Raw genomic sequence first — 27,193 nt, 5'->3', positions numbered from 1 at the left:
GTGTGCTGTACTAGCAGGGACTTATACCACCTACAAGTGTTGGCAAAAACCTACGGACTCCACAGACTTTCTTGACCTTTCTCTTGTGGCTGATCCGGTTTGCTGCTTGGTCTTCATCTTCCAACACTTCACGTCAGTGTGTTCTCCCTTGCTACAACAAAGGAGCCCCTTCATCCCCAGCAGCCTGTTCTCTAAGCTAACGTCTCCAGCCTGTAACCTCCTTTTTACGGCATTTAATTTTGTCATGTTAAGTGTCTGAGCATACATTGCCTTGCTCCTGAGAAAATGTCATTGTTCAGCGTAAGGGGCACAAATATCGCAGGTGACCTTCACAATGGAAACTGTTGTTCACGTAGGAAGGAAGGGGCCAGAACTCCCAGAAAAAGACGGTAGGAGCGTTTTCACCAGGGCAAGCACCCAGTCTTCTAAGTAGATCTAGACATTAACTGTTGTCTGAACCAGGGTGGAAGTCTTCAACTGTGGGGCTTTGGTAGGCAAAGGAAAAACAGTAGGGTGGGTAAAGAGGGCTGAGGTCAGCCATTTAGAAGGGATGCATCAACCTTACACAGGCCCTCATCACTAACTATAGACAAACTAGGAGGCTGTTATAGAACACACATGTAACTGTCCTGTAAAAGCAACACAGACTTCTGACGTTTTTGCTAACAGAAAAAATCAGTGAGGTTCCACAGTGCTTTCTGGAGTGACAGGGATGTCTCCTGGTTCATGCCTCATCTCCATTCCTTTCTAGTGAGGAAGAGGAGGCTTGCAGATCTGACGGGGCCCATCATTCCCAAGTGCCGCAGCGGTGTCTAGTGTGCGGAGGTGACACCCACGCCTTTGAACTGGACATGTTCTACTGACAATGTGTGCTCCGCAGTGGAAACCAGGAGGCAAAATGCTGGCACAAAACTCGTTTGTGGTTCAGTTCCTTATGCACTAAGGTTTTAGGTTAACTAGTGGTTGTAGTTGACAATTTTATAAAATATGGTTAATGTGAACTTTTTCTTTAGCCACAGAAGTTCAGTCTGGTTATTATTTAAAAACTAAGAAGCCCTCAAACTGGCAGATCTTAACTGCAGATGACATGACAGTTGTAATGACTTAACCCCAGGGGCCCGGATCAGTGGCCTTGCTGTATGGTGTTTCAGGTATATTCACAACATGGACACATAAACACAGAACACTCTTCCTCCTGGTTTGAACTATTACAAAATGCTTTATTACAAATTTGATCTTAGCTATTCAGCAAAAAGAACAGATAATCTTGTTAACCTTCCTTTAAATTTTAAGAACTTCAAGATTAAAGTTGCCAAACTGATAGCGGGCTTTTTCAAAAACACAATTTTCTCCTCAAGAAATATATACAGAATGAAGCCACAGAGCTCTGCCAAAATCAAAAAATGAAAGTCTTTTTGCTGGATATGAGAAAATTCATAGAAAAAGGCAATGGTGAAATTTCAAGTTTCAAAAACCCCAAGCAACAAACATTCCTGAGTTTCTGTAGGAACATGTGGGATGTATTTATTGGAGTTAGGAAGAATTTTCCTGATTGAATGCTAACCTATCATGGATGTGAAAACTTACGGCTAAATACTTGAAAACACCTTTCTATGCTGCACAGTGGGCAAATGGCTTCTATGAGGCCAAACGCTAAAGGCGCACATTTTTCAGTCCATTGTGGCTATGGTACTCAGCATGGCCAAGCTTACAGACTTCAGCTACCTGTCTGGCCACTTGTTAGACAAGTCACCCCTAATCTCGTGTCTATAAATGAAGCCTCTGAAGGACAACAGTGCAGAAAATCTAGATATTAAGGAAATAGGAAATCCTGGCCAAAGGACCCTGAAATGATTATTCTGAAAATGCAATTCTGGTGTTTATACTAGATCCCTCTTTAAAACCATGTGTATCTCTTGTGAGACACACTGCCCTTGTGCCTTTTAATATACCACAGTGCCAATTAAACTAGTACTTTTGTTTGTTGCTTTGGGGAGTTATTTTCATTAGGAATTCTTATGACAAAGGACAAGGCCAAAGAGCTGATGAGCAGACAAGGCTTCTGATGAGAAAGTGAAAGTCTTGCTCACTGAACTGTAATGATATGGACAGTACAGGGTAATTAGAGGTGGAGCCAGGGCCTCACCACTATAAAGAGTGTCTACTGAGGCTGCAAATGGGCCCAGGAGTGGCACCAAGCTGCAGGGACAGCCATTCCTGCTCAGCTTCTCCTTGAAACACAATTGCAGCTGCATTCTGCATCACTGGAAACTGCAACATAATATTAAAGCCGTTGGTCTATGTGTGGCTGTGTATGTGTTTCTTGGGACCTGTATGACAGGAACATGTGCCTGGCACATCAGCTAGAAGGCTGGGCAGCCTGGTACCATGGTGGTGCTGAATGACCTCACTAGGGTCCTAGGTGCTGACCTGAAGACTGCAGCTCAAATGCCAGTGCCCTTGAGCTTATCCGAATCTCTAAAGAGAACACTTCAGAACTAAGAGTGGGTGTTGGAGGAAGCAGGGCTGTAGGGAGCCATCTCTCAGAGAAGCCAAGTTAGTGAAAATGAAGACGGGCCGCATCTTTAAGGCCACTTCCACCAGATGAGCTGTTAGTCTAGACCAAGGGCTGGCAAACTTTTCTGTAAAGATTCACACAGTCAATATTCTAGACTTTGTGGACCACATGGCCACTATTGCAACTGCTTGACTGTGCCACAGACATATGTAAAGGAATGGGTGGGGCTGCTCCACTAAATCTGACAAAAGCACAAGGTGGGTCAAATGCCACAGTTTATAGAGCCCCCCTGGCAGTCAGAGAAGAGACAGAGGCAGGGGAAGACGGCACATGACCTAAGTGGCCTGGTCCATGAGTCCATTCCCAGGGCCACAGCTTTGACATATTTGCTGCCAGGATGGAACAGGTTTGCTGACAAGGGCAATGACTATTAACAGCCCTGCTGCATGGCAGAAAAAGGGCATGACAGTCAACAGGTTTAAGGCTCTATCCCTCAACAGCTTTGAGATTCCATATTGCTCACCTTTTTTCCATGCTCCAGCACCTTCTGAATCAGAATGGCTCAGATAAGTGGTCAACACTTGACTTCCTGTCCCCTATACCCATGAAGTATAGGTGGCCAAAATGGTGACCAGTTTGCAATGGTGGCAACTGTCCAGCACTGAAGTTTCCAATTTGTTTCTGCAGCCTTGACATTCTCCTAACATAATTGCCCTACATCTACTTTTATGAAGGCTTGGGGAATGCTGAAGGTATCACTCATTTGAGCAAAGGTCCATCCTCTATGGCATCTGCGCTCACAGGGAGTTGTATATACTGTGAGAGTTCCCTTGGGATACGTGGCCGTCGGGCTGTACATTCACATTCTTCTTTAAAGATGTCCTGGGTAGGGCCTGAAGCCTGTCTGCTCCCTTTGTCTTGACATGTGACACAACAGGCTGTGAATCCTTGTCGTTGACAGGCAGGGCAAGTCAAAACAAGCTGGCGGCATTGGTGAGTAGAGCAGAGTTTATACTGGTCCCATTGGGCTCCACAGTAGGAACACTCTAGAAAAGAAAGAAAAGCCCATGTTTCTTTCTCTCTCTCCCTTTGTCTCTCCCTCATTCCCCTCCCTCTCTCTCTCTCTCTCTCTCTCTCTCTCTCTCTCTCTCTCACACACATACACACACACAAAGAGAAGACATGGACTCTCCAGTTTCTAAATAGAACTCTTAGATTACCAGAATCTAATACATCCTGATGGACTCAGGTAAGGTTTTTTTTTTTTTTTTTAAATAGTAAGTGAACTATCTGGGTGTGGTGGCACATCCCTGTAACCTCAGTACTCAGGAAGATGAGGCAGGAGGATGTGAGTTCAAGGCCAGTGTGGGCTATATAGAGAGACCCTATCTCAAAAAACAAACAGACAAAAAAACCTACAAAAACAGTCTCCTGTTTTCTAACAAAGAAAATGAGGAGGTTGCTTCTGGAAATTGCTGATTTCAATATTCACTAACCCATTTTCCTTTTTCCATACAGAAAATAGCTAGTAACCCTTCTGTTTTTAATTAGCTGTTCTGAAGCTGGCCAACTGTCCCTTGTTCAGGACATTTGACCTGCCTATTATCTTCTTTCTTAGCCTTTTTCCCTGCCAATCTCTGGTCACCACTGACAATGTCAGTCATCCTCCAGTCTCCTCACCTTGGTCATCTAAGCTACTTTGGGGCCTTTTCTCTCCTTGACTCACACATAGGCACTCATCAGGTCCTGCCAGTATTTCTTCCATTAAACCTCCCAAATCCACTTTCTACTTATTTATAATTTATATTAGATCTAGCTCTAAAACAGATCTGAAGTACTTTTCAATAAAAGACAAACAGAAAACTATTATGATGAATAAAAAGATCAAAACTTTTTTTTTGAAGAGGAGATGACAATCAAACTCAAATCTTACATATTATCTGAAAACTAGTTCTATCTCTGTCTTTATTCACAAGAGTTCTAGAAACTGAAGCAGCCTCTGTGGTTGTCTATCTGTGACCTTTCCCTTCCAAAATGTAGCATCCAGGATCACAAGGCATGGTTCTGAAGGACTGTTTCTCTCCTCTTACTGCCTACATCTGGCACCACCTTGCAGTGCAGGCCCAATACTGCAGCCACACCCCAGGCTGCCTGTGCTTGCTTCTCTCTGTGACCACCCTGCCTCTGACCTTCACCCTGGGTTCAGCTCTCTCCTTGGAATGCCCCATCCCCAACTCAAATGTGTCTACAGACCATCTAAACCCAGGGGTTATTATTCTTCATTTTCTGACATGAATTTATTTAGTAGCCTGGTGCACACTATGGACCCTGTCTTAGAAAAATGGTTTTAAATGAATAAAACAAAATACATAGGATCACAAAGGAAACCAAGTATACAGAAATACAAAATATTTTTCAAAATCTGTCATACAATAAGAGATGAAAATTTGACATAGTAAATAAACAAGACTTAGTGGTGGGCCTAATATCTATTTCCATTGTGAAACAGTGATGACTACAACACTATTTTGAGATATCCATAGCAACAATAACAAGATGTGAAAGTGCTGTGAATTCTAAGACAAAGTCCCAGGTACATCTAATACAACTGGTCCACTGCCTACAATCATAATTAAAGGAAATATTTCATTTTTGTGAGGAGTTATTGAAAAAAAGATTTAACAATTTCCCCATCCATGTTCACAGAACCCCTAAATTCTATATACTAACTCCAGATTGGTCCAGCTCCTGACAGGTAAGCAGGGCAGGTGAGGTTAAAGGATTTGCCCAGGCAGTGCATGATACCACCAGAACCTCCCAATGCCTGACCCCAGGATCTTTCTGTTCCATGCTGCATGTCCGTGGGAAAACGGGTATCTGGAGCTTTTCCCTATTGTTTCCTCAGGTGGTTAGCTCTGGCTTGCCTTTCTGTTGCAGTGTTACTAAAATGGTGAATGACACTGTGCCTGACTTGAGTGTAGGCTCTGGACCTGGGCTGACTTACCTGACACAATGGCACTGTTGTAGGACAGGGCATAACGCTCATCAAAGACAAATAGCTTCCCTTTGTAAAAACCATCAGGAAACTCTTCCAGGTACTTATGGATGCCACCCTTGAGCTGGAACACTTCTTTACAAACTCCCTGGATGTGGAAAAAACATTAGGAAATCTGAAGAAACAAGCAGGGACCTTTGCTCTACAGAGTAGTAGCAAGTCCCCAAGTGGAGGACTTACTGTCTCTGCTATCCTGGCTCCCCCTGCAGGACGCGGAGGAATTGCTGACCAAAGGGTCAAGGAACCAACTGGCCAGACCTCGCCCACTGGAGGAGGATGGGTGATGCTAGCAGTCAGGGCTTTCACCCGCTAAGATCCTGGAAGCCCCAACTATTTTTGCTACCCCCTAAATATAGGGAGACATCTGTTGGGATATGTAATGTTACTGAATTTGCTCTTCTTGGGATCAAACAAAAGCATCAGGAAAAGGGAGATGTTCAACTAAGCTTTCCCTTTTGTATTTGATGAGTCTCTAAGACTATTAAGTGCTTTTCACATTTTGAGATTTAAGAACCTCAAGTTTAGCTCTTACAATCTCTATGCTAGATAGAACCAAATGAAGGCAAAGAAATCCAGCTGGCTGGGGGTAGAGCAGGTGATGGGGGTATGGAGTGGAAAGCTCCACACAGGCTGTTGGTGGACCCTTCTTCACTACCATGCCTGCAGTGCCTGCAGGGCAACGGCTCACCTTGGCTTTGAGGTAGGCGGAGCCACGTTCACAACGGATACCCCCAGTGCAGTACATTAGCACCCTCTTCTCTCTGAAGAGCTCTAAATTTTTGTCAACGTAGCTAGGGAAGTAGCTGAATTTCCTGATGTCTGGGGCTAAACAGCCCTGGAATCGTCCCTACAACACAGGAGCAGCAGAAGGAGAAGTATCAGAAAAGCTACCTATAGTAGAAGCAAAGATTATTCTGGGTAACAACTCCCACCTCAGCAAAGAACATCTGCCAGTTGCTGTTCTTATCCCACACTTTATAAACTTAAAGATCTAGAACTAGAAACAGGGCTGGTGGGCTGTGGGTCATCTTCCTACAGTCTTCAGGGGAACTGGAAAAGCTACCCAAAGTCAACTTTACAAGATCACTGATACCTGTGAAGGGTAGGCTCAAAGGCAGGCAAAAATATATTATGTGACAAGATGTCTTTAATTCATGGTTTCTTAGACTTTCTCACCAGATGCTGAGTTCAGGACTTGGCTGCTAATATTAAAAGAAGACCATGTGGCCACAGGTTGCCCTGGGGAAATATACCATGTGAGGAAGGGGGAGACCTACCACTTTATCAAACCCAACTCTGGTTCTTACTTACTATTTTGCTTTCATAAAAGTTTCTGCAATCCAGTAGGATAGTATCACTTTGTTCTTCATTTGCCCGAGATAAAAACTTCTCTACTTCTTCATGAAATTCACCTGGGGATAAATGGATTCCTGAAACCGAACCAAAAAATTATGTTAAAACAAACAAAAAAACCTAATCAGAATTGGCCTAACCTGACTTATGTCTCAACTCCATTTCTTTCCATCTAAATCTCTTCTCATAATTACAACTGTCTCCAAAGAACAATATTTGATGACCATGATTAAATAATTTAGTAATTCTGGGTTTCTTCAACCTCCTTCCTCCCAAGATGTGGACCTCAGAGACCTGATAGTTTAGAAGTAATTGAATCTGTCCTCTTATTTGGCTTAAGCTCAGTAATAAAAACCAAATAACTGGGATTTATTTTGGTTTGCTGATCCATTGTATGGCCATTAGTGGGTCAGGAAACGGCCACAGTTCTACTGTCACTGTGCATGAAGAAGCTTCAGCATGTATTTGCTTGAATATATGCTTTAAACTATTCTATACCAAGGTTGAACCCAAGTTCAAAGGTAAGAACCCTGGCTTAGACCAGGCAGCTAGCTGAGATCATAAAGTTGTGGGATAAAGTTAGAATGTGCTTTTCAAAAAGGTAAGAATAATGTGTCTAAGTCTGTGTGCATGAATAAAAGAGAAATGTGTGGGAGGATTGACAACAGTTAGAAGATGGGAAGGGAAGGAGATGAAGACAAGTGTTAAAATACAAGAGGATTAAAAGAGAACCTGAGTCTGGTGGAGCCCTTTGCCTTTTAACACCCCAGGATAGAAATATTACTGAGTCTTTCGGGGTCCAGACATCTCAGTAGATTGTTAAGAACTTTTGGTGAACTGGGCACTGTGGGTAATCACAATTAGTGGTTTTCATCCACGACTCATGATAGAGTTTTATTGCACCAAAGGAGCCTCACTTCACCCGGGATGAACCTCAGTAACCACCTGACAATGCTCCACACTATGGAGACAACAGGCACCAGAGCACAGCCAAGCAACCTGGGCTGTCCAAGCTAGGACTGCAGGGAGAATGTAACAGGTCCAACACTATTTAAGTCAATCTCACAGTTACATGGATACCAAAACAGTGGAGCAAAAAGAGAGGTTCGAAATGTGATAAGAAGCGTGGAAATCTGCTCCCCATGGGAGCCACAGGAAACCAAACCCATTCCCCATTGCTGCTATTTTGCCACTGTTCTACTGGACCTGAGAGGGCCTGAGTGGACAGGGACCACTGAAACAGCTCCCTTCAAACAGCCTGGTTCACATGAAAACAGCATAGGGCTGCCTGGAGCCTGCTCTACCCTAAGCTCCTGACTGTCCTGTGGCACCAAGGAGAGACTGCTTCCTGGTAAGGCAGGGACACCAAGAAGATGCAGCCCTGTCAGATTCTTCTCTCTTCACGCATGGTGTGCTTTTTCCCAGATGCTGTATTTTACTTCCTGTTTCCCTCTGGCTTAACTCTTATCCTTTTAAATATTTACATATTAAACAAATGAACACCTGAGTAAAGTTTCTCCCTGATGAAAGAAGGTAATACTACCTATGACGGGATGTGGGGAGAAAAACAGGAATTAAGCCTGAGTCTGATCTAGTCTTTGGCCCTAAGCTGTCTGGCCCAGCAGCTACTAGACACCTATGGCGCAAGCACTTGAAGTGTGGTTGGAAATATGGTATAATAAGGGAGACATACATATTGAATTTCAAGGACTTAGTATGATAAAATATAAACTACCTCACTAATAATTTTTATACTGACTACAAGTTGAAGTGATAATGTTTTAGATATACTGCATTATTTATATCAATTCCAACTATTTCCTTTTACTTATGTGGCTACCAGAAAATGTAAAATTGTATTATGTGGGTCACATATTTCAACTAGATAGCAGTATTCCAAATCTAATACCAATTTATAGGAAATGTAGGGAACAGAGGAATACCCCATAGGGATGCAATTAGCATTATCCAAATTGTGAGAAACTCTACAGACCCTATGACCTAGTTCCTTTGAAAATTAAATTGCTAGGGAGAAAAAGATAGAGGTGAATATATAGGTTTAAAGACACAGAGACATACTGATGAATCACAATGAATGGATCTTATTTGAATTCTAACAGAAACTTAAGAAATTATGACATTACCAGGAATTTATTGACTAGGTATTTGATTATATTGAGGAATTAAAATGTTTTTGACATGACAACAGCTTTAGAGTTTTCTTTTAAATCTTTATCTTTTAGAGCTATCTACTAAAGTATTTATGAATGTAAGGACCAGAGTGGGAGAGGGGATGGGTTAAATGAAAGGTGGTCATGAATAACTGCTGAAGCTGTACGGTAAGTACATCTAAGTTCATTCTACTATTTTCTCTACTCTTTTTTTTGAACATTTTCATGGTAGCAAGTAAAATGAAAACAAAAACCCCACCAAACAAATGTTTTTCAACCATCTATAGTAACCTCAGGGAAGAGGGGGAAAATGTTCTAGAGCACTGAGAATTGCTTTGGTATTGAAAGCTACTTGCTTCCTGTAGCAAAAAGCCTGTGTGCTGCATTCTGCTCATGAACTATTCACACATATTAATTACATTCTTTCCAAATTGCTATTTTGGAAAGAGAAAACAACTTTTTGCCAAATCATCACCAAGAATAAAATAAGTTATTCTAAGGTCAAATCTTCAATTACCACAGTACCACAAAGAAGCAAATTTAAACAATATATGAACCCAAGTGTTAAAGAGAGGATTCATTACAACTCTAGCTGATCAGTGTCTTTCTTATTTGTCCCTCTGTTAGGTTTTGTCTCTATGACAAAAAACAACACTCTTTTAAAAACAAGCATACCAGGCATCTTGTAGGAGATCTTACTGGGGCTGATCCCCATGGGTACAATTTCTTCAAATACGCCAACACGCAATTCTGGAAAACAGTGAGCTCCTCCTTTGCTGGTCTAGCCAATGAGAAACAAAACAAAATACAGTCTTCCTGTTCCATTGCCAGGAATAAGAGAAGTGCCAAATATAAGAATTATGATCTGTTTTGTAGTAAAATGATAGCTGAAGTCTTAAGAAACTCCAAATTAGAAAAAAAAGTAGGAACTCTCAATGGGAAGAGAGTTAGGGCCCAGGATATTGCAAATAACTCAACATATTAATAAATATTTTTTGCATTATCTTCCATGTGCAGGAAGAGCATTAACTATAAAACTGAAGCACCACTGAGAAATTCTAGCATTTGTTCTGGAACAGGGACCTTTCTTTTCTTATTGTCACCAGCATGAATACTACCAAGTCATTTCCCATACTGTGATAAAAACAAAGTCCCCACTCAAACATAGCAGCTCAGCTGTAGGAGCAACAGCTTTACTCCCCCATGTGGTAGAAAATGCTAACCTTTTAATTCCAAGTTACTAAAAACACAGTATGCCATAGTGACCTGCTGAAACAGTCAAGTCTCTCAAAAGAACAAACACATCCAAGTTTTAGAGTCTTAGACTGTGTAACTGTGACATTCTTCTGATATAAGATGGGAGACTGAAGTCTAAAGAGGGCACCAACTGACCTGTAGTGGCATGGTGACTCAATGGAAGGCAGCGATCATGTCTCTTTTACTGCCCTGTCTTGTAACCCAGAGGGGAAGTGGGAATTACCTGGCATTGTCTGTCCCATAACCTCCACTGAGGCAGAAGCACTACATCCATTTGATTTTTGATTTTTCTTACCTTAAAATCATCCTTACACAGATAATCCTTAAATAATGGGCAAGAAAGCATGACTTCCACATAGAGTTTAGTGGCCAATTTGCTTCCACCAACTGTTCCATTGATTCCTTCAGTAGCAATTCGAACCTGAGACAGAAGATGGTGAGAAACAGAGAACAAAGCATGTTCTTAGCTTAGTTATATTCCCAGGGTAGAACAACAGGCTCATGTGTGTCAGTTAGTTTTAACTTAAAGCACAGATGCTTCTGTGGTCACCAAAAAGTGTTACCAAACAAAGACACCTGTGTCTCTCTAAAGTGGTATGGCCCACAGTTCAGACAAGATGATACAGCTCATGTGCTGAACATGAAAATGTGAATACAACTTCTGGAAAGTGCAATGACAAAAGAAGGAAATTCTGAGCTTAGCCTAAATTCAGGTGTTATAAAAGAGTCCTCCAGATGTCAGCAGATATTAGTTCTAACACTTACTTGCTGTGTAGCCCAGAGAAGGTTGATTAACTTCTCTGAACTTCATTTTCTTTATGTTGATAAAAAGGAAACAGCAAAAATCCAGATTTTTTAAAAAAACCTGCTGAGGAGGTACTACCCGGTCCTAAAGCAAAGAACACACCCAAGGCAGGGAATGCATGCATCATATCTGCATGGCTGTTGGGGGAAGGTCATCACTGCAAACCCACCCACTGAAATTCAAGGTCTAGGAGGGGTGTGCGTCTGTTTGGTTCATTGATGTATCCTCAGAACCTAGAACAATGTTTGCCACACAGTGGGCACTCAATACCTATCTGTTGAATAAATGCACATGTACCCACATCTGGGGCTCTGGGGCTTCTCAAACCCTGTACTCTGAAATACTTCACTGGCAAGGGGATGTTAGAGCTTAGGGAGGGTACCTGCCTTTAAGGGGTATGTTCTCCATCTCTGGAGAAAAGTGCTAGTAAACAAAGCACTTTACAGAGAAGCAATTTAATTCAAGGTCCTGTATTATTACTACTATTTATAAGTCAATGCATAGGAATTTGAAGGTTTTAAGTGGCTGCCCCTACTGGATTCAGTTCTTTAGGGCATGGATATACAATGGGATTCATCCATGAATCCAGTGCCAACTCACAGGTAGAGGCTCTCTAGATTATATCCAACTCCTTGAGAAGGAGTGCTACAGTCTAGGGAAGCCTGTTCTGGGCACAGGAGAGGGAAATAGGAAGCATGTGCCATCTTTGTTGCACAGGCTACTATATCTACCACCAACTTACAGGAGACTACATAGGAAGTAGAGCTGAGCCAGGACAAGGGTCACTCCAAAACAGTCTGACTAAGGCACGTGTGATGAACACATCTGTGAGTGATTCTGGGTAGGCTAACAGATCCTTTCCTGTTTTATTTTAATCTCAGAACCCAAATAAGCACATCTACTCCCTACATAACCAAGAAGGGGAATCTCTAAACTCGTGCTATACTTGCTATCTCTAGGATTCCTCAACACAAAACCTTAAAAGAAGTTCCTTGTGGAGGAAGGCCTTATACCTAGGAAATCAAGAGAAGCAACAGTTAGCATTGACTGAGCACCTGCTTTGAGACAGAGCTTTACACAAGACTCCTACAGCAATTCCCATTATACAGAGAAGGAAACAGGCTCAGATAAACCAAGTAACTTGCCCAAGGGCAAAGAACTAGTGGGTGGTAGATTTGGGATTTAAAACCAGATCTTCCTGGCTCCACATTTTATAATTTGTCCTTTCCAAAGGTGCTAATGAATCCCCTCAAATTTCTTGAGGCCAAAAGGAGATTCAGTAATAGGAACACAGGTTCTTTCTTTAAATCTAGAATTTTCAGGTTCTCTTCTTTCCCTACCTAAACACCAATATTCTGCCAAATCTAGCAGCACAAAACTCTCACTGAGCTGGGCCTGTTATCCTTGAAGCCTAGGAACTGGTACCTAAGATCCAGGAAGGTGCTGCCTCCTTGTGGGTAGGATCCCTCACTGCTGGTGGTGACTCAGGTGGGGCCAAGAATAAAATCTACTCAGAAAACCAAGAGATGCCTTCTTATTTTGTACATTTTCTGAGAATACTCATCTTTCAGGGTGTGTAAGCTCTCTGAATAGAGATGGTGATAGGTATTCATTTCACAAATACTGATTTTTTTCTTTCGTTCTTTTTTTTTTAACTATGCATCAGAGATTATGCTGGGAATTAGGGATACAGTGGTTGAAAAATCTACAGTGCTTTCTCTTAAGAGTTTACAGACTAAGGGAGGTCATAGATACTAAGATATGAATTACAAATGGACAAGTGCTACTAAAATAACTAAGATATGCCATGAGAGAGTATACTGGGAACAATGAATTTAGATTGAAGGCCAAGAAACATCTCTTTGAGGACTGAAGCTTCACTAAAATTAGATAGGAAGACGAATATGTGTGAAAGAATTGTATGAAAAGAGCTTGACTATGAAAAAAAGCCCAAAGACAAACTCCTAAGTGGGTATCAAGAAATTGAAAGACCATGACTGTTGGGAGTGTAAAGAATGAAGAATGGCATCAGATGAGTGGAAAAGGGTGGAAGAGCCCAATCATAAAGGAAGCTAGGGCATGTGAAGGATGTGGGTTTCATCCCACCTCACCTTGGAGAGCCACTGGAAGATACTGAGGAGAGAGTGGTGTAGTTTCCTTTACCTTCTAAGATCTTCTGGCTGTTGTGTGGAAAATGGATTAAATAGCAGGTGAGAATGGAGGATCAGAGACTAGCTTAGAAGCAGCTGGATAAACCAGGGAAGAGAGGATAGTGTGTGTAGAAGAGACAAGTGAATGGAGTTGAAGGATATTGTAGAAGTAGAAGTGGCAGAACCTGGTGATGAAATGAATAAAGTAAATGACATCATTATTTGTTAGAAAACATGGGTGTGGAAAATAGCACTGGCCAATTGGTTTGCTACCTCGGGAAATGAAAATCTGGGACACACAGGGAAAGATTAGGCATAGCTAGTAGAGTCATAACCAGGGAAATCTCAAATGGACCCTAGTTCATTTTATTTGATTTAAATTTTGAAAATCATGTAACACACATAGATGGATACATGTACGTATATATTTAACCACAGGGCATTTTACAAAAACAAAAACCATTTGATCACGCGAGATGATCATTATTAACATTTTGGTTCCGAAAAAGAATTGTTTTGGTATATATTACCTCCCATCTTCATACACACATTATGAGCATGCATTCATTCCTTTATTTGACATTCTTCAAATATTTACAGTGCCTGCTATATGCTAAATCTGCTCTAACCTAAGACTAAATCAATTTAGACAAAGTTTCTGACCTCACGAAGCTTATATTCTATGAGTGACAGATTATACTTTCCATCAGTAATAAATTCTTCGAAAGCACAAGAATAGTGTGATGAGGAGACAACACCGAGCAGAGATGTGAGGGAGGCACAAGCCATGTGAGAAAGGGGAAAATGTGAAGAAGGGCATTCTAGAAGGAAAGGAGGCAGCAAATGTCTATACCCTAGCAAGATGGTAAAAGACCCTGGCATGTTCTAGGAAAATTAAGCAGCAACTTGGAATCACACCTATATGTATAGTTTATAAAAATGCCTTGTAATTCATATAACATTTTTCAATCCAAGGAGTCAGCAAATTACCTATCCTTTTGCATGCAGTGTTATCAGAACATAGCCTTATCCACTTTTATATATCATCTATGGCTCCTTTCTGTCTACAACAGTACTGAGTAATTTTTTTTTGTACAAAGCCTAAAATATTTACTATCTGGTTCTTTAGGAAAAAAGTTGGCTGACCCCCTGGTCTATGCCATTAGATATTCTTATAAAATGTTTAATACACTATTAAAATGCTTGGCAAGATCTCCCTAACTTCTAAGTATATAGCAATGAATCTTTTTAATAATGAGCACAGGCTCTGCAATCCAAGGTTGGGAGGCAAGACAAGCCCAGTGCAGGAAGGTGTGCAGAGAACGGGTTACCTTGCCCGTGAGGTACAGATGCTGACACAGAGCTGTTTGCCAGGCACAGACCCAATGGGGATCCTCCAGGTCACAGTAGCAGTAATAAAGTAGTACCTCCCCTTCTTCATTTCCCTGGTCACTACAAAAAGAAAATCAGAAGGGAAGAGCATGTGAGTCATTGGCATTAGCAGGGCACAATTCATGAAGTACACTCAGGCAGTGCAAGGGGAAGGCGAGCCTTTGCCCTCCCTTTCTCCTGAGATGAGAAGCTACTCCTCACACATGCTCTGCACAAGCCAGTATCTGCTCTGAACTTCTTACTTTATAAACAGCCAGATTACTTTAGCCTTCTCATCTAATAGTCATATCCAAGAGACAGGTATTATTAGCTCCATTTTATAGAAAAGCTGGAAACTTAAATCCATTCTGGTTTATCTTCTAACATAAAGTATTATCGTTTTGAATCTGTCATTGTACAAAAAAAGTTTCACTTCCATTTTTTCATATAATCCTCTTATCTAGGAGAAAGATTATTATTATGCCCACAGGACAAACTCAAACAGCATGTTGAAAAACTGCAACTACATCTCCCACACTCTGCTTAAGAAGCCAGAGAAGAGTATAATGCAGTGGGAAAGACTCCACTTAAAGCAAAGAAAGTTTAGATGCTAAAAAATTCACTACATGGAACACGACATTGCCCAAATCCTGATAAATGATTCCTTTGTCTGGGTTTGTAAAACTGAACTCATTGGATCTAACCTGTTCATTTAGCATTTGCCTACTCCATTTAAAAAAATCTGAATCAAGATAAATTTACAAATGAAACACACATTGTAAGTGTACAGTTTGATCTGTTCTGAAACGTGGGCCTATCTGTGTAATCCACATCCCTATCAAAACATAGAATACTCCCAAAACCTCAAGTATAGGAAATCAGAAAGCAGTCTGTACAGCAGCAATCCACTGCTTTTACCGTGCAGTATTCTTATGACAAGCACGACCACAGTGGGAGAATGAATGATGTTGCCAGTCTTCTGTTATTATGAATGAAACTGCTACGAACATTCTTGTTCGAGGCTTTATTGTGGACATTTTTATTTCTCTTGGTCACATACCCAGGAGTGGGTCACAGGAATGATGTGTAACTTTAAAAAGAGCCTGCCAAACCCTGTCCAGATGGTTATACCATTTCGCATTCTCACCAGCAACAAGTGGCTGTTCCAGCTGTTCCACATTCCCATTTCCATTTGCTGAAGATGGTTCATTCTCATTTTAGACATTTTAGTCAACGAGCTGCAGTATCTCACTGATATTTTAAAATCAAACCAAAATAGAGAATGACAATCTTACCTTATCAACTCATCAGGGCTAAAGCAGCTTATGTCAGGGAGCCAAGCAGACACTTCATGGTTATGAGTGAGGTACTCCTTTGAAAGGTTCTTTTTGTCTGCAGACATAAGACTCTTTGAGGCACCCAATGTCACAGCCAGCTGCTTTAAAACAGAAGCAGTCTGGTGATAAATTTCATCGGCATGTTGTGTTGCCACATGTCTATGGATCCTGGTCTGGTCAGTGAATAGCTGCTGACAGCATTTCCACCATTTTTCCTTACGTTCAAAAGAAGGCAACGGAACTTGTTTGGTTTTGACGAAAAGGGCAAAGGCCTGAAATTACATTTCAAATATTATCACTGTAATTTCTACAATCAGACTGGGTCACATAACTATGGTTTTTTACAATCGCACGTGACATGAGTACTCTAGTTCTGGTCCATAAAAACCTCCCATGAGTGCTCCTCCATGCTGACTTCTTCAGATTTACTGGGGTTGAAACTCTGGAAGTTGAGGACACCAGAGATGACATCAGCCTCAGTCCTGAAAACATGTACATTAATGGGAACACCCCCTCCCCCACCTTCCAAGTCCAAAAGCCCCCAATGTGCTAGATTCACTATAGGTTTGGGTCTATTCGTCACTGTAGCCTACACCACCTCATTTATTAGTTATAATTATAAAATTAAGAACTATAATTAATAAATGAGGAAATTCTACAAGAGCAATGAGGGAAAACCTGATATACCAGATATAAACATATTTTTTTTATTTATTCATTTATTCATATGTGCATACATTGTTTGGGCCATCTCTTCCCCCATCCCCCACTCCTTTCCTCTTCCCACCCCCCCCCATCCCTCTCACTTCCAGACAGAACCTGTTCTGCTCTCTTCTCCAATTGGTTACTGTACTAGCTCCTCTACAGTGGGCACATCAAACACTTTTAAGTTTTGGGTTTCCTACCTTTCCCTATTCCTCCTGTATGTGTTCTCGCCTTAGCGTGTGACCCATGTCCAGTAATATTACTGCATTTGTTTTAAGTCTAAAGTCCACATATGAGGGAGAACATACGGATTTTGGCCTTCTGAGCCTGGCTAACTTCACTTAAGACGATGTTCTCCAGTTCCATCCATTTACTTGCAAATTTCATTCTTCTTCATGGCTGAGTAAAATTCCATTGTGTATAAATACCACATTTTCTTAATCCATTCATCAGTAGTGGGGCATCTTGGCTGTTTCCGTAACTTGGCTATTGTGAATAGTGCTACAATAAACATGGGTGTACAGGTGCCTATGGAATAACCTGAGTTGCATTCCTTTGGGTATAGCCCTAGGATGGGATTGCTGGATCATACAGCAGATCTGTGTTTAGTTTTTTTAAGAAGCCTCCATATTGTTTCCCAAAGTGGTTGTACTAGCTTACATTCCCACCAGCAGTGTATGAGGGTTCCTTTTTCCCTACATCCTCGCCAACATTTGTTGTTGGTGGTGTTTTTGATGATAGCTATTCTAACGGGTGAGGTGGAATCTTAGTGTAGTTTTGATTTGCATTTCCTTTATGGCCAGAGATGGTAAGCATTTTTTCATGTGTTTCTTGGCCATTTGAATTTCTTCCTTTGAAAAAGTTCTGTCTAGTTCAGTTGCCCATTTCTTTATTGGTTCATTGATTTGGGGGGAATTTAGTTTTTTGAGTTCCCTGTATATTCTGGTTATCAGTCCTTTGTCTGATGTATAGCTAGCAAATATTTTCTCCCACTCTGTGGGTGGTCTCTTCAGTTTAGAGACCATTTCTTTTGTTGTACAGAAGCTTTTTAATTTCATGTAGTCCCATTTGTCTATCCTTTCTCTTAGTTGCTGGGCTGCTGGGGTTCTATTGAGAAGTCCTTGCCTATACCTATTGCTTCCAAAGTATTCCCTGCTCTTTTCTGTACTAGCGTCAGAGTTTCGGGTCTGATATTAAGGTCAATCCATTTTGAGTTGATACTAGTACAGGGTGATAGACGTGGATCAAGTTTCAGTTTTCTGCAGCATTTTCCCAGCAACATTTGTTGAAGAGGTTGTCTATTTTCCATCATATGTTTTGTCAAAAATAAGGTGGGCATAGCTGTGTGGATTCATATCCAGGTCCTCTATTCTGTTCCACTGGTCTTCATATCTTAAACATATATTTTAGAACTATGATAAACAAGCAACAATATCAATCCACTCTGACAGGCATATTAAAAAACCAAGAACATTAATGTAACATCTTCACCTCTTTTAGTCCCATATCGTATCTCCAATCCATCAGCTCTACTTCCAAAATATACCCACAATTAACCAATTCCCTTGGTTTCAATCTGCTGATCCAAGCAATCAACATGTATTCCCTGGACTACTACAATAGACCCTCTTCCCATTTAGCCAAAAAGAATCTTTCAAATATTAAATCAGATGTTATTATTCCTCTGCTCAAGACTCCAAAAGCTCTCTTTCTATTCTCTAGCAAAGTCCGTACCATGGCCTACACTTCCCCAGGTAACATGGTTTCTTATACCACTCCCACCTCATCTGCTACCATCCCAGCCTCTTGGGTTTGCCTCACACATGACGTAGGTTTCTGTACATGACCTTTGCCTTTTGGATGCCCTTCCTCCAAATATCTGTAGGGCTTACTCATTCTCTTGCTTCTGCAAATGTCACCTATTGATGATGCCGTTTTCTAACTATCCTACACAAAAGAGCAAACAGAAATCTCCTTAAATTTCTTTAATTTTTTTCCCCGTAACACTTACCACCATCTGACACATTACATAGCTATTTATTACCTGTGTGTCCTCTCTATAAAGTCTTATGTAAGATAACTTTCTGATATGTTTAGTCCTGCTATGGGTAACGTGAAATGTGTAGTAAAATATATTACCAATAAGAACATACACTCTCTGGGACACTATTTAACAATAGATATGAAGAGCTTCAACAGCAGCTACTGTTTTAACCTACTGTGGGACTCTTTTTAAGGAAAAGATCTGAATTTCAGGCAAATATTAGTAAAACATTGCAAGTAACACTATCACTTATTTTCAAAAAGGAAATGGCAAGTAAATTATGGAATATACTTACCAGAAATAGTAAGTGATTTTAAGTTACATGAAAAAAATTAATATTTTAAAATTAAGTTACATGAATAAAATTATTAATTATTAAAATTAATATTAAGTGAAATAATTGGATGGGATTTGTTTATTCAATATAATTTCAATGACATTTTAAAGTACAGATAAAAGACTGGAAAGAAACGTATCAAAATGTTTGACTTGTTTCTTAAAAATAATTACATTCTTTTTATAAAAATTACTTATTTACTGCTAAAAAAATTAAACAAAAATTCTCTTAACCAATTACCAACTAAGGCACACTTAGATTGCTTCCAGTATTTGTTATAATTATAAGCAATGTTTAATGAGCATTTCATGCAAACATCTTTCTATGCTTCTGTAATCATCTATCTATGTAGGATAGATAGATACTCAGAAGAAAAAGTGGTGGATCAAAAAAGCATGAAACCTTAAATTGTGATAGGGACTTCCAAAAAATCATAGGAATTTATTCCCTTACCCACAGCATGTGAGCGGCCTCACCAAATTTTATTAATATTTAATTTTTATTGTCTACATTTTTAATATTGGCCCAAATAAACAGCAAAAAAATGGTACTTTTTATTTGCATGGCTTTGATTAGTAATTTGAATGATTTTCCTACTTTAGCTGACGTGCCTGTTCACACCTGTTGCCTATTTTTCTATTGTAGCACTTATCTTCTGACTCATTTATGTTTTTAGTTACCTTTTGTTGATCATAATTATAAAATATTTTTTCTAGCTTGTTATTTGGTTTTCAACTTGCCTTATGGTGTTTTGGGCACATAAATATGGGTTAAATAGGATATATGACAATCAGTCTTTTTTTTGGTCTACTGAAGGGAATATTTTGATGTGTATATAATAAGCCTGTCTTAATTCATGGATTTTATCACATGCATTTTTGATTGAGCATGGCCAAATAAATAAATAAAAAGTTTCAAAAACAAAACTTAAATTCCCATACATGTGTATCATATAGCTCAATTGATGCAGAAAAGCTCTGTCAGTTCCGCGTTGTCAGTTGTGTTTAAATCATGTGATCTGTTGTTTCCCTACCCTAAATTTTGTGAAACTATGCCTCATAAAAATCAAGTGGTGCCCAAAAGCAAGGTAAAAGTTATGATAATCCTCCTAAGCCAAAAAGGGCATATAATGTGCTTAATTTAAATGATAAAGTGAAAATTTAAGGTTTGTTAAAGGCAGCATGTCTTCAGTGGAAGTTGGGGGCATTATGGGAAAAATAAATCCAGCATCTGCAGCACAGCATTGAACTCTATGCATCCTGAGCATTTGCAGGTTCTCCTCAACAGTGGTCTCTTGGAACCATACACCCATGGGTCTACTGTACATTTTAAAATATTTTTTTAAGTGAATTTGAAGAAGTAAACCATCCCCAGGTAAACACTCTGCAGATACTTTCTTCAACCTGTGCACGACTGAATGTGGACACTCAGGGTTGAAGCAGCTGGGTGGGCCTGAAATTACTTAAGAGAGCATTTTTTAACCTCTTGTGCTAACCCTTCATGACAGGCAAAAAGAGTTAGCAGTGTATTTCCCCCCAAAACTAAACCTGACAGACGTTTCCCTAAACAAAATTACATCACAAATAATAGGACAAAGTGACATTGTAAACAACCTAAAAGAACACAGCAAGATGAATACAGCATAGTGTTACTAGTGAAAGCAAAACCTGAATCTAATTACAAGGAAATATGAATTAAAATCAAGCTGAAGAGCGTTCTAAAAACAAACCTCATTTACAGTTTTCAAAAATGTCATGATCAGAGTTGAGGGAAAAATTAAGAAAATGTCCAGTCTAAAGAAGACTAAGGCTAGGCATGATGGTATCCACCTGTAATCCCAGTACTTGGGAGGCTAAGGCAGGAGAATCCTGAGTTCAAGGCCAGCCAGGGCTACACAGTGAGACTCCATCTCAAAAACCAAACAAAAACCTCAACCAACAAACAAAAAAAACAAAACACAAAAGACACTAAGGAGACATGACAACTAAATGTACCATGTGACCCCGGTGTGGATCTACAATAAAAGCCACTTTTGGGACAAGTAGTAAAGTGGATGGTGCCTCTAGACAAAGGAAATATAAAGGTTGGTTGTACAATTCTTTTTTTTTTTAGGCGGCACAATTCTTGCAATTTTTCTGTAAGTTTGAAATTATTGCAAAATAATATTGCTAAAAGACTTTTCTGAACCCTTTGAATTTCATTATCAAGGAAATATGCGATGAGAGTGGAGGAGTGGCAGCTAGGAAGTTACCAGCTGGGATGGCTATTCCTAATTGACATGGAGCTAATAAAAGATGGCTCTGTGAGAGATGAAACAGGCTAAAGGTAAGAAAGCTAAGTTTCAACTGCATTTCCTCAGTCACTCATTTTCCTTTCTGAAAATCTCAGGTTTTCTACTGTTAAAAAGAACAAATGGCATAGAAGAAGAGCATCAATACCATCTCCATCAGAGCCCAGTCTCAGCTGTACTGAGTAAGCCTGCAGCACTCAGGGATGCTTTATGCCTCGTCTAAAGTGATGCAGATGGACCAGATCAGAAATCTTACCTCACTAGCCATCAGAGTTCAGTGACAGCCTTGAGCTCATTAACTTCAATAGACGACAGCTGCCCTTCTGCCTTCTGTTTTCCTATGATCATTTGTCCCGGGTTCCTGGGACTCCTCCCATAACCCTGGGTATAGAAATCCAACCCAACTGCCTAGAATCTACTCTGCTCAAATACTCACCATAACTGTCCCATGGCCACACCTTAAATATGATTCTCCTTTGCCTAGCACTGAATCAGTATCATGGGGTAATGCTCCTGACTAGACCATACCATAAGCAGGAGGGCAACCTGGATAAGCTACTTCTAGATGTATCTGCATTAACTAAATGTACATAATCACAAAAACATCAATAGAAATTTTACCTTTTTCTTTGCAAATGAATATTTCTTCTTTGTACTGCCATCTAACTCTGCTTTGAGATTGCTGCTGGGATTAGTAAGACTTGTATCTTTTAAATCCAGATCAGAAAATCTTAAAATGCAGGCCTCCAGGTCATCCCCTTGGTCTGGTGAAGTGGAAGAAGGCATCTGGTTTGGTGCAGCAATGTGGCAGAGTCCTTTCAGTTAAGTATCTCGTAAAGTACTGTAGAAGCAAAGGAGAAATAGCAGTGCCATATTTCTTGATGTAAAATAAAGACAAGCATGCAAATCGGCATGGGCCAAGTAGCCCAAGCTTTCCACTTATTCACTTGCTTCTTCAGCAGTACTTGTTTAACAAGCACTGTTCTACACACTGGGAATGGAGCAGTGAATAAAGTAGGGAAAAGTTTTCATCTTCTTACTGTTTACATTCCAGTGGGGACAGGTAAGCAAATAAACAAACTGATTTTTATTTAAAAAAATGGTACAGTTATTACAAAGAAAAATAAGCAGGGTAAGGAGACAGAGGGATTGAAGGGCTCTTTAAACACAGACGGCAGAAAAAAGCCTTTCTAGGGCAGCAGCATTTGAGCAGAAACCTGAGTAGGGAGCAAGCCATGCAAACATTAAGGGTCAATGATACCAGAAAAGCACCAAGTACAACCAAAATCAATCAAACTGTGTGCCAGTACCTTTCATTGTTCCAGAAAAGTACCAAGTACAACCAAAATCAACCAAACTGTGTGCCAGTACCTTCTATTGTTCCAGAAAAGCACTAAGTATAACCAAAATCAACCTAACTGTATGCCAGTACCTTTCATTGTTCCAGAAAAGTACAAAATACAACCAAAATCAACAAATCTGTGTGCCAGTACCTTCCATTGTTCTTTTTGCCCTCAAATTTCATAGGCCATTTTAATGAGCCAGAAAAAATATCCAAATAGCTACTATGGTCAAATCTTGTCAGACAGGATACAAACAACCAAAGTACTGCATTCTTTCTTTTATAAATACTTGGGCTTGGCTGTGGTACAGCTGGTTGAAGAATGTGAGTGCTGGTAAGCTACTTACCTTCTCTGAATTTTATTTTCCTAATCTGTAAATTAGGGATGGTAGCATCTACCATCTAGAATTAGAAAGGGATATATCAAACACCTAGCATACACTCGGGTTCAATGAATGACAACACTGACATTTCAATTTAATTTAATGCCATATTTTAAATTTAACAGTAAAAATTGATTTCTCTAAAAGTTAGCTAAGAAAGACTGCATTTTCAAAAAACGGGCACAGCAGTATTTCTAGTCTAATTTCCCTTTCTCTAAACTAGGCAGGCCTGAAACTGTACCCAAAATAAAATATGGCAGAAGCGATGTATATAACTTCTAAGGCTGGGTCCTAAAAAGGATAAGCTTCCACTAACTCTCTCATTTTCAAACGCTCACTGTGAGACCAACTACCGTGCTGCCAGTAAGCCAATCCAGCTCATGCTGAGATCACATACAGAGAAGCACGCAAAGAGGAACTGAGGCTTCCAGCTGGCATTAATGGCCAGATCCTCAGATGGCTCCACTTCCAATGCCAGCCTTCAAGCTGAGACAAACTGCCCCTGCTGTGCCCTGTCTAAATTCCGGCCCAAAACCTAATAAATGCTCCCCGCCCCCAGTACTAGGGTTTGAACTCAGGGCTTCACACTTATGAAGCAAGTGCTCTACTGCTTGAGCCATGCATCCAACCCCCCGAACAATTATTTATGTCACCAGTAAATTGGTAAAGTTTGTCTCTTGAAGACAATCTTGAAGGAGGTAGCCTGGGGTAGATACAGGAGGTGGACACTTGGTTCTAAAAAGAGTAGTAACAGGCAGAGAGGTTCCATGTTCCAGAAGAGGGTAAATAGAAAAAGACTGCCACTGAAAATGAAAAATGCAGAAGGGAAACATAGGTGACAACCCTTGCCAATTCACAACTTTGAGTAATGGTACTCTGAGAAAATGAGAAGCAAATGAGAAGCAATTTGTACATGGGGTGACTATATAGTGCTTGCTAACCATGCTGAATGGGATTTATGGAGACAACACAAACAAATATACACAGCACCAACTTTCTTATAGAAGACCTTTCTTCCTAGGATTCATTAATCACAGTCACTTACTTATACTACACAAAATGTATTCCAATCAGTTATGTGGTGACTGCCCAGGATGCAAAATGAACTTTGTTATAGATGTAGGGCAACATAACACAAATTTATTAGACCTACATTTGAAAAATTAGTGAGACCAGGTGAAAAACTACATTCTCATTTGTGTCTCATAAATGTCTTTCATATAAAGTTCCATTGAAAAGAACAAATCTCTTAACTCTACCCAGACATACATACAGGCCTTACCAGCAAAAGGAAAATTAAGTAGAAGAATTCATTCACTTCTTCCACACACACAGTTGTTCTATTGTAAAGGTAGATAAGAGTGTTTCCATTATTTTCAAATAAAAGTTCATTCAACAAATGTTTACTGAAGGCCTTCTATGTGCCAGGCATTGTAGGTACAATGAAAAATTTATTTATTTTTTTTTTTTTAGTCTACCAACAAGAGCAGAGCAGCTGGGAGAAAATGTCAAAAGGAGCTACTGTACAATTGGTTCCCACCTAACCCATGCCACTTTTCCCCAATTTGCCTCTATATGACTACTGGTTAAAGTGGTTGGCACTGGCTTTTATGCTGTCTGCTACTTTTTCCCCTTATTCTCGTCCTTTTCTCCTGTTTAAATGCTGAACATACATAGCAAGTGTCACCTCTTTCACCAAGTCTTCTCTGCCACCCAGCATCACTCCTTCCTAAATGCTCTGAAACACTTAGTTCCCCTATCAACCCATGTGCATCTTGGGCAAGGTGCCCCATCACATATCCTACTCAGGTCACACCATACTGTGCCTGTTTTCATGAATGAGTCATGTACTCTCCTGCCTTGGGCTCTCCACAGATGCTTTTCCCACTGTTCCCAAATGACCTCCCCTCACTCTTGACTCTTCAGTCTCACCTTATTTCAATATTTGGAACTATTCTTTGTGGCATCTCTGCTATGTGCCTGGCACATAGAATAGTACTGGGGATGCATCCATGAATGAAGTGGTTAAAGCCCTGCTCTCTTAGAGTTAACCTGTCAGTAAGGGGAGACACCAAATAAGTAAACAAACAAACAAAATTATGAAAGTATCAAATGGTGATGAGAGCCACTGCTTCTCAGTTCCCTTTGCTGGCCCTTCCTTATCATTCCAATCTCTAAATTTGACTTTCTTTATCTATATCCCTTCCCCTCCTCCGCCTCCTGGCCCCTTGGTGATCTCATCTACTGCCAAGGACTTCAAAAACTGTATTTGCACAGGGCATGGTGGTACACACCTATAACCCCAGCACTGGGGAGCCTGAGGCAGGAGGATCTAAAGTTCCATGCCAACCTGGTCTACATAATAAGACTGTGTGGCAAAGAATAACAAATGAACCTCTATATTTGCTTCAAAATAATTTCATGAGTGAAATCGGATTGGCCATGAGATGATAATTACTGAAACTAAGTGATGAGTATACAGTGATGATTATTCAGTTTTCCCTACTTCTGTAATATTTGAAACTTCTGTGAAAAAAAGAAAAAAAGTGAAACAAACATAAATAAAGGAAATTTTGTGTTTGGTAAGTTACTAAATGACTCCAAAATTCTATCTCCAACTTGGGTCTCTCTCCAGAACCACAATTTCACATATTCAGCTATGTGTCTAGCTTCAGTTTGAAAAGCAACTGTTGAAAACTAAATGTACTCCCCCAAATCAAAGGTGCTCTTCTCCAGTCTTCCTCATGTAGGTAAAAGACAATTCTGTCTTCCTGTTACTCAGTCAAAAAAAAAAAAAACTATGGGAAAATTCATGACTCCTAATGTTCTGACATGATCATTTGGCTTCTCCAAAAGTTCTAATCAACTTTGCTTTTGAAATACAATCGGAGCAAACCACTCTGCAACACCCTCACTACCACCCCAGTTCAAACCCCCAGCGTTTCTTGCCTGAATTGCTGCAACAGCCTAACTGCCTTCTTCCTATAGGAATCAAGCAGGTAACTGTTAAACACGCGAAGTCAGGTCATCTACCAAAGGCTTCTCAACCGACTCAGATAAATGTCCCCCTGCTTCTCTGGCCCCATCTTGCACTACTCCGCCTTTGCTCACTACCCTAGATTGCACTATTTGTGCCCATTCCTGAATGGGTCATGGAGAACAGCAGCTCCAAGACAAGGGTTTCCCTTGGTTCACCCTTTCATCCGCAGCATCTGGAACACTGCCTGATGCACAGGAGGTGGTAAACGTTAATGAATACAGTACTTGTCGAATGAAATAAGGCCGTTGTTGAATAATCAGCCTCAATAGGTATCTGATGGTTGAGCTGAAACTTAAGTCACCAGGCGTCAGCTATGCAGAGTTTGGAGCAGAGACCTTCATTCAGGTAAAGGAAATAGTGAGTAGAAATTCCTAAAATGGGAACAAGCTTGACTAATCAGAGGAAGAAGAGTGGTTGGAACACAGAATGCTACAGGCTGTGGTTTGAAGTTTGCAATGTAAAGTCCCTGGAGAGTTTTAAACAAAGCAGTTAACGAGGTCTGATTATGGATTTGCTTTGAAAGTACAGCAGGCGGAGTTTATGGATAAATACTTCTGCCGGAAACAAAGGCTCTAAGAATGAGTCCCTAAATTTACGCATTAAGCAACCGAAGGAAGGTGCCACGTACTGAAATGGGCAAGACTGCGGAGAAGTTTAGGCCCAGAGGGTGACATTTCAGATGACCACAGACAAGGGTAGGGGACAGTCACACACTGTACACCTAAGTAGGTACCCAACAACCACTAAACTAAAACAATCATTTGCTCTGAGAAGCGAGTCTGTCCACACCAGGGGCGGCTCGAGGGCGTCGCCTCCCGCCGCCCGCCCAGGTCTCCGAGGGGGCAGAAGCGTGAGAGGCGGGAGTGAGATGAGCACGTACCGACCGTCCCGATCCCTTCTTAGGTCTTTCTTCGCAGACCTGCCTCCACGAAGCGATGGTCGCCGCTCTCCGCCCGCAAGCCCACACCCCCTACGCGCCCGACGTCAGCTCGCTCCGGAAGTCTTCGCGGCCGTAAGCGCAGAGGCCGCCGGGAA

The 27,193-nt window shown here is 40.6% G+C and overlaps 2 protein-coding genes across 4 annotated transcripts in view; one reads left to right on the top strand and one right to left on the bottom strand.

The window, feature by feature from the left end:
• Positions 1 to 2,303, top strand: part of Tmod1 (tropomodulin 1) — a 79,586-nt gene extending 77,283 nt beyond the window's left edge. For all 3 annotated transcript variants that reach the window (XM_020158594.2, XM_074051404.1, XM_074051405.1), the window contains one exon: positions 752 to 2,303. In XM_020158594.2, coding sequence (XP_020014183.1) covers positions 752 to 816 — 65 coding nt within the window. In that variant the 3' untranslated portion in view covers positions 817 to 2,303. The remainder of the gene's footprint in view (positions 1 to 751) is intronic.
• Tstd2 (thiosulfate sulfurtransferase like domain containing 2) lies at positions 1,345 to 27,184 on the bottom strand. The gene is made up of 10 exons (XM_074051402.1): positions 27,039 to 27,184; positions 22,015 to 22,234; positions 15,976 to 16,289; positions 14,641 to 14,761; positions 10,650 to 10,775; positions 9,773 to 9,878; positions 6,885 to 7,003; positions 6,262 to 6,420; positions 5,523 to 5,661; positions 1,345 to 3,564 (listed from the first exon to the last, which is right to left on the bottom strand). Exons 2-10 carry the CDS (start codon positions 22,177 to 22,179, stop codon positions 3,278 to 3,280), a joined length of 1,536 nt encoding a protein of 511 aa, XP_073907503.1. The 5' UTR covers positions 22,180 to 22,234; positions 27,039 to 27,184; the 3' UTR covers positions 1,345 to 3,277.
• Between the last annotated feature and the right edge of the window lie 9 nt (positions 27,185 to 27,193).

This window comes from Castor canadensis, chromosome 13, assembly GCF_047511655.1.
Source record: "Castor canadensis chromosome 13, mCasCan1.hap1v2, whole genome shotgun sequence".
In the NCBI taxonomy this organism is placed as follows: Eukaryota; Metazoa; Chordata; class Mammalia; order Rodentia; family Castoridae; genus Castor; species Castor canadensis.
This window is presented reverse-complemented; position numbering and strand designations above follow the sequence as displayed.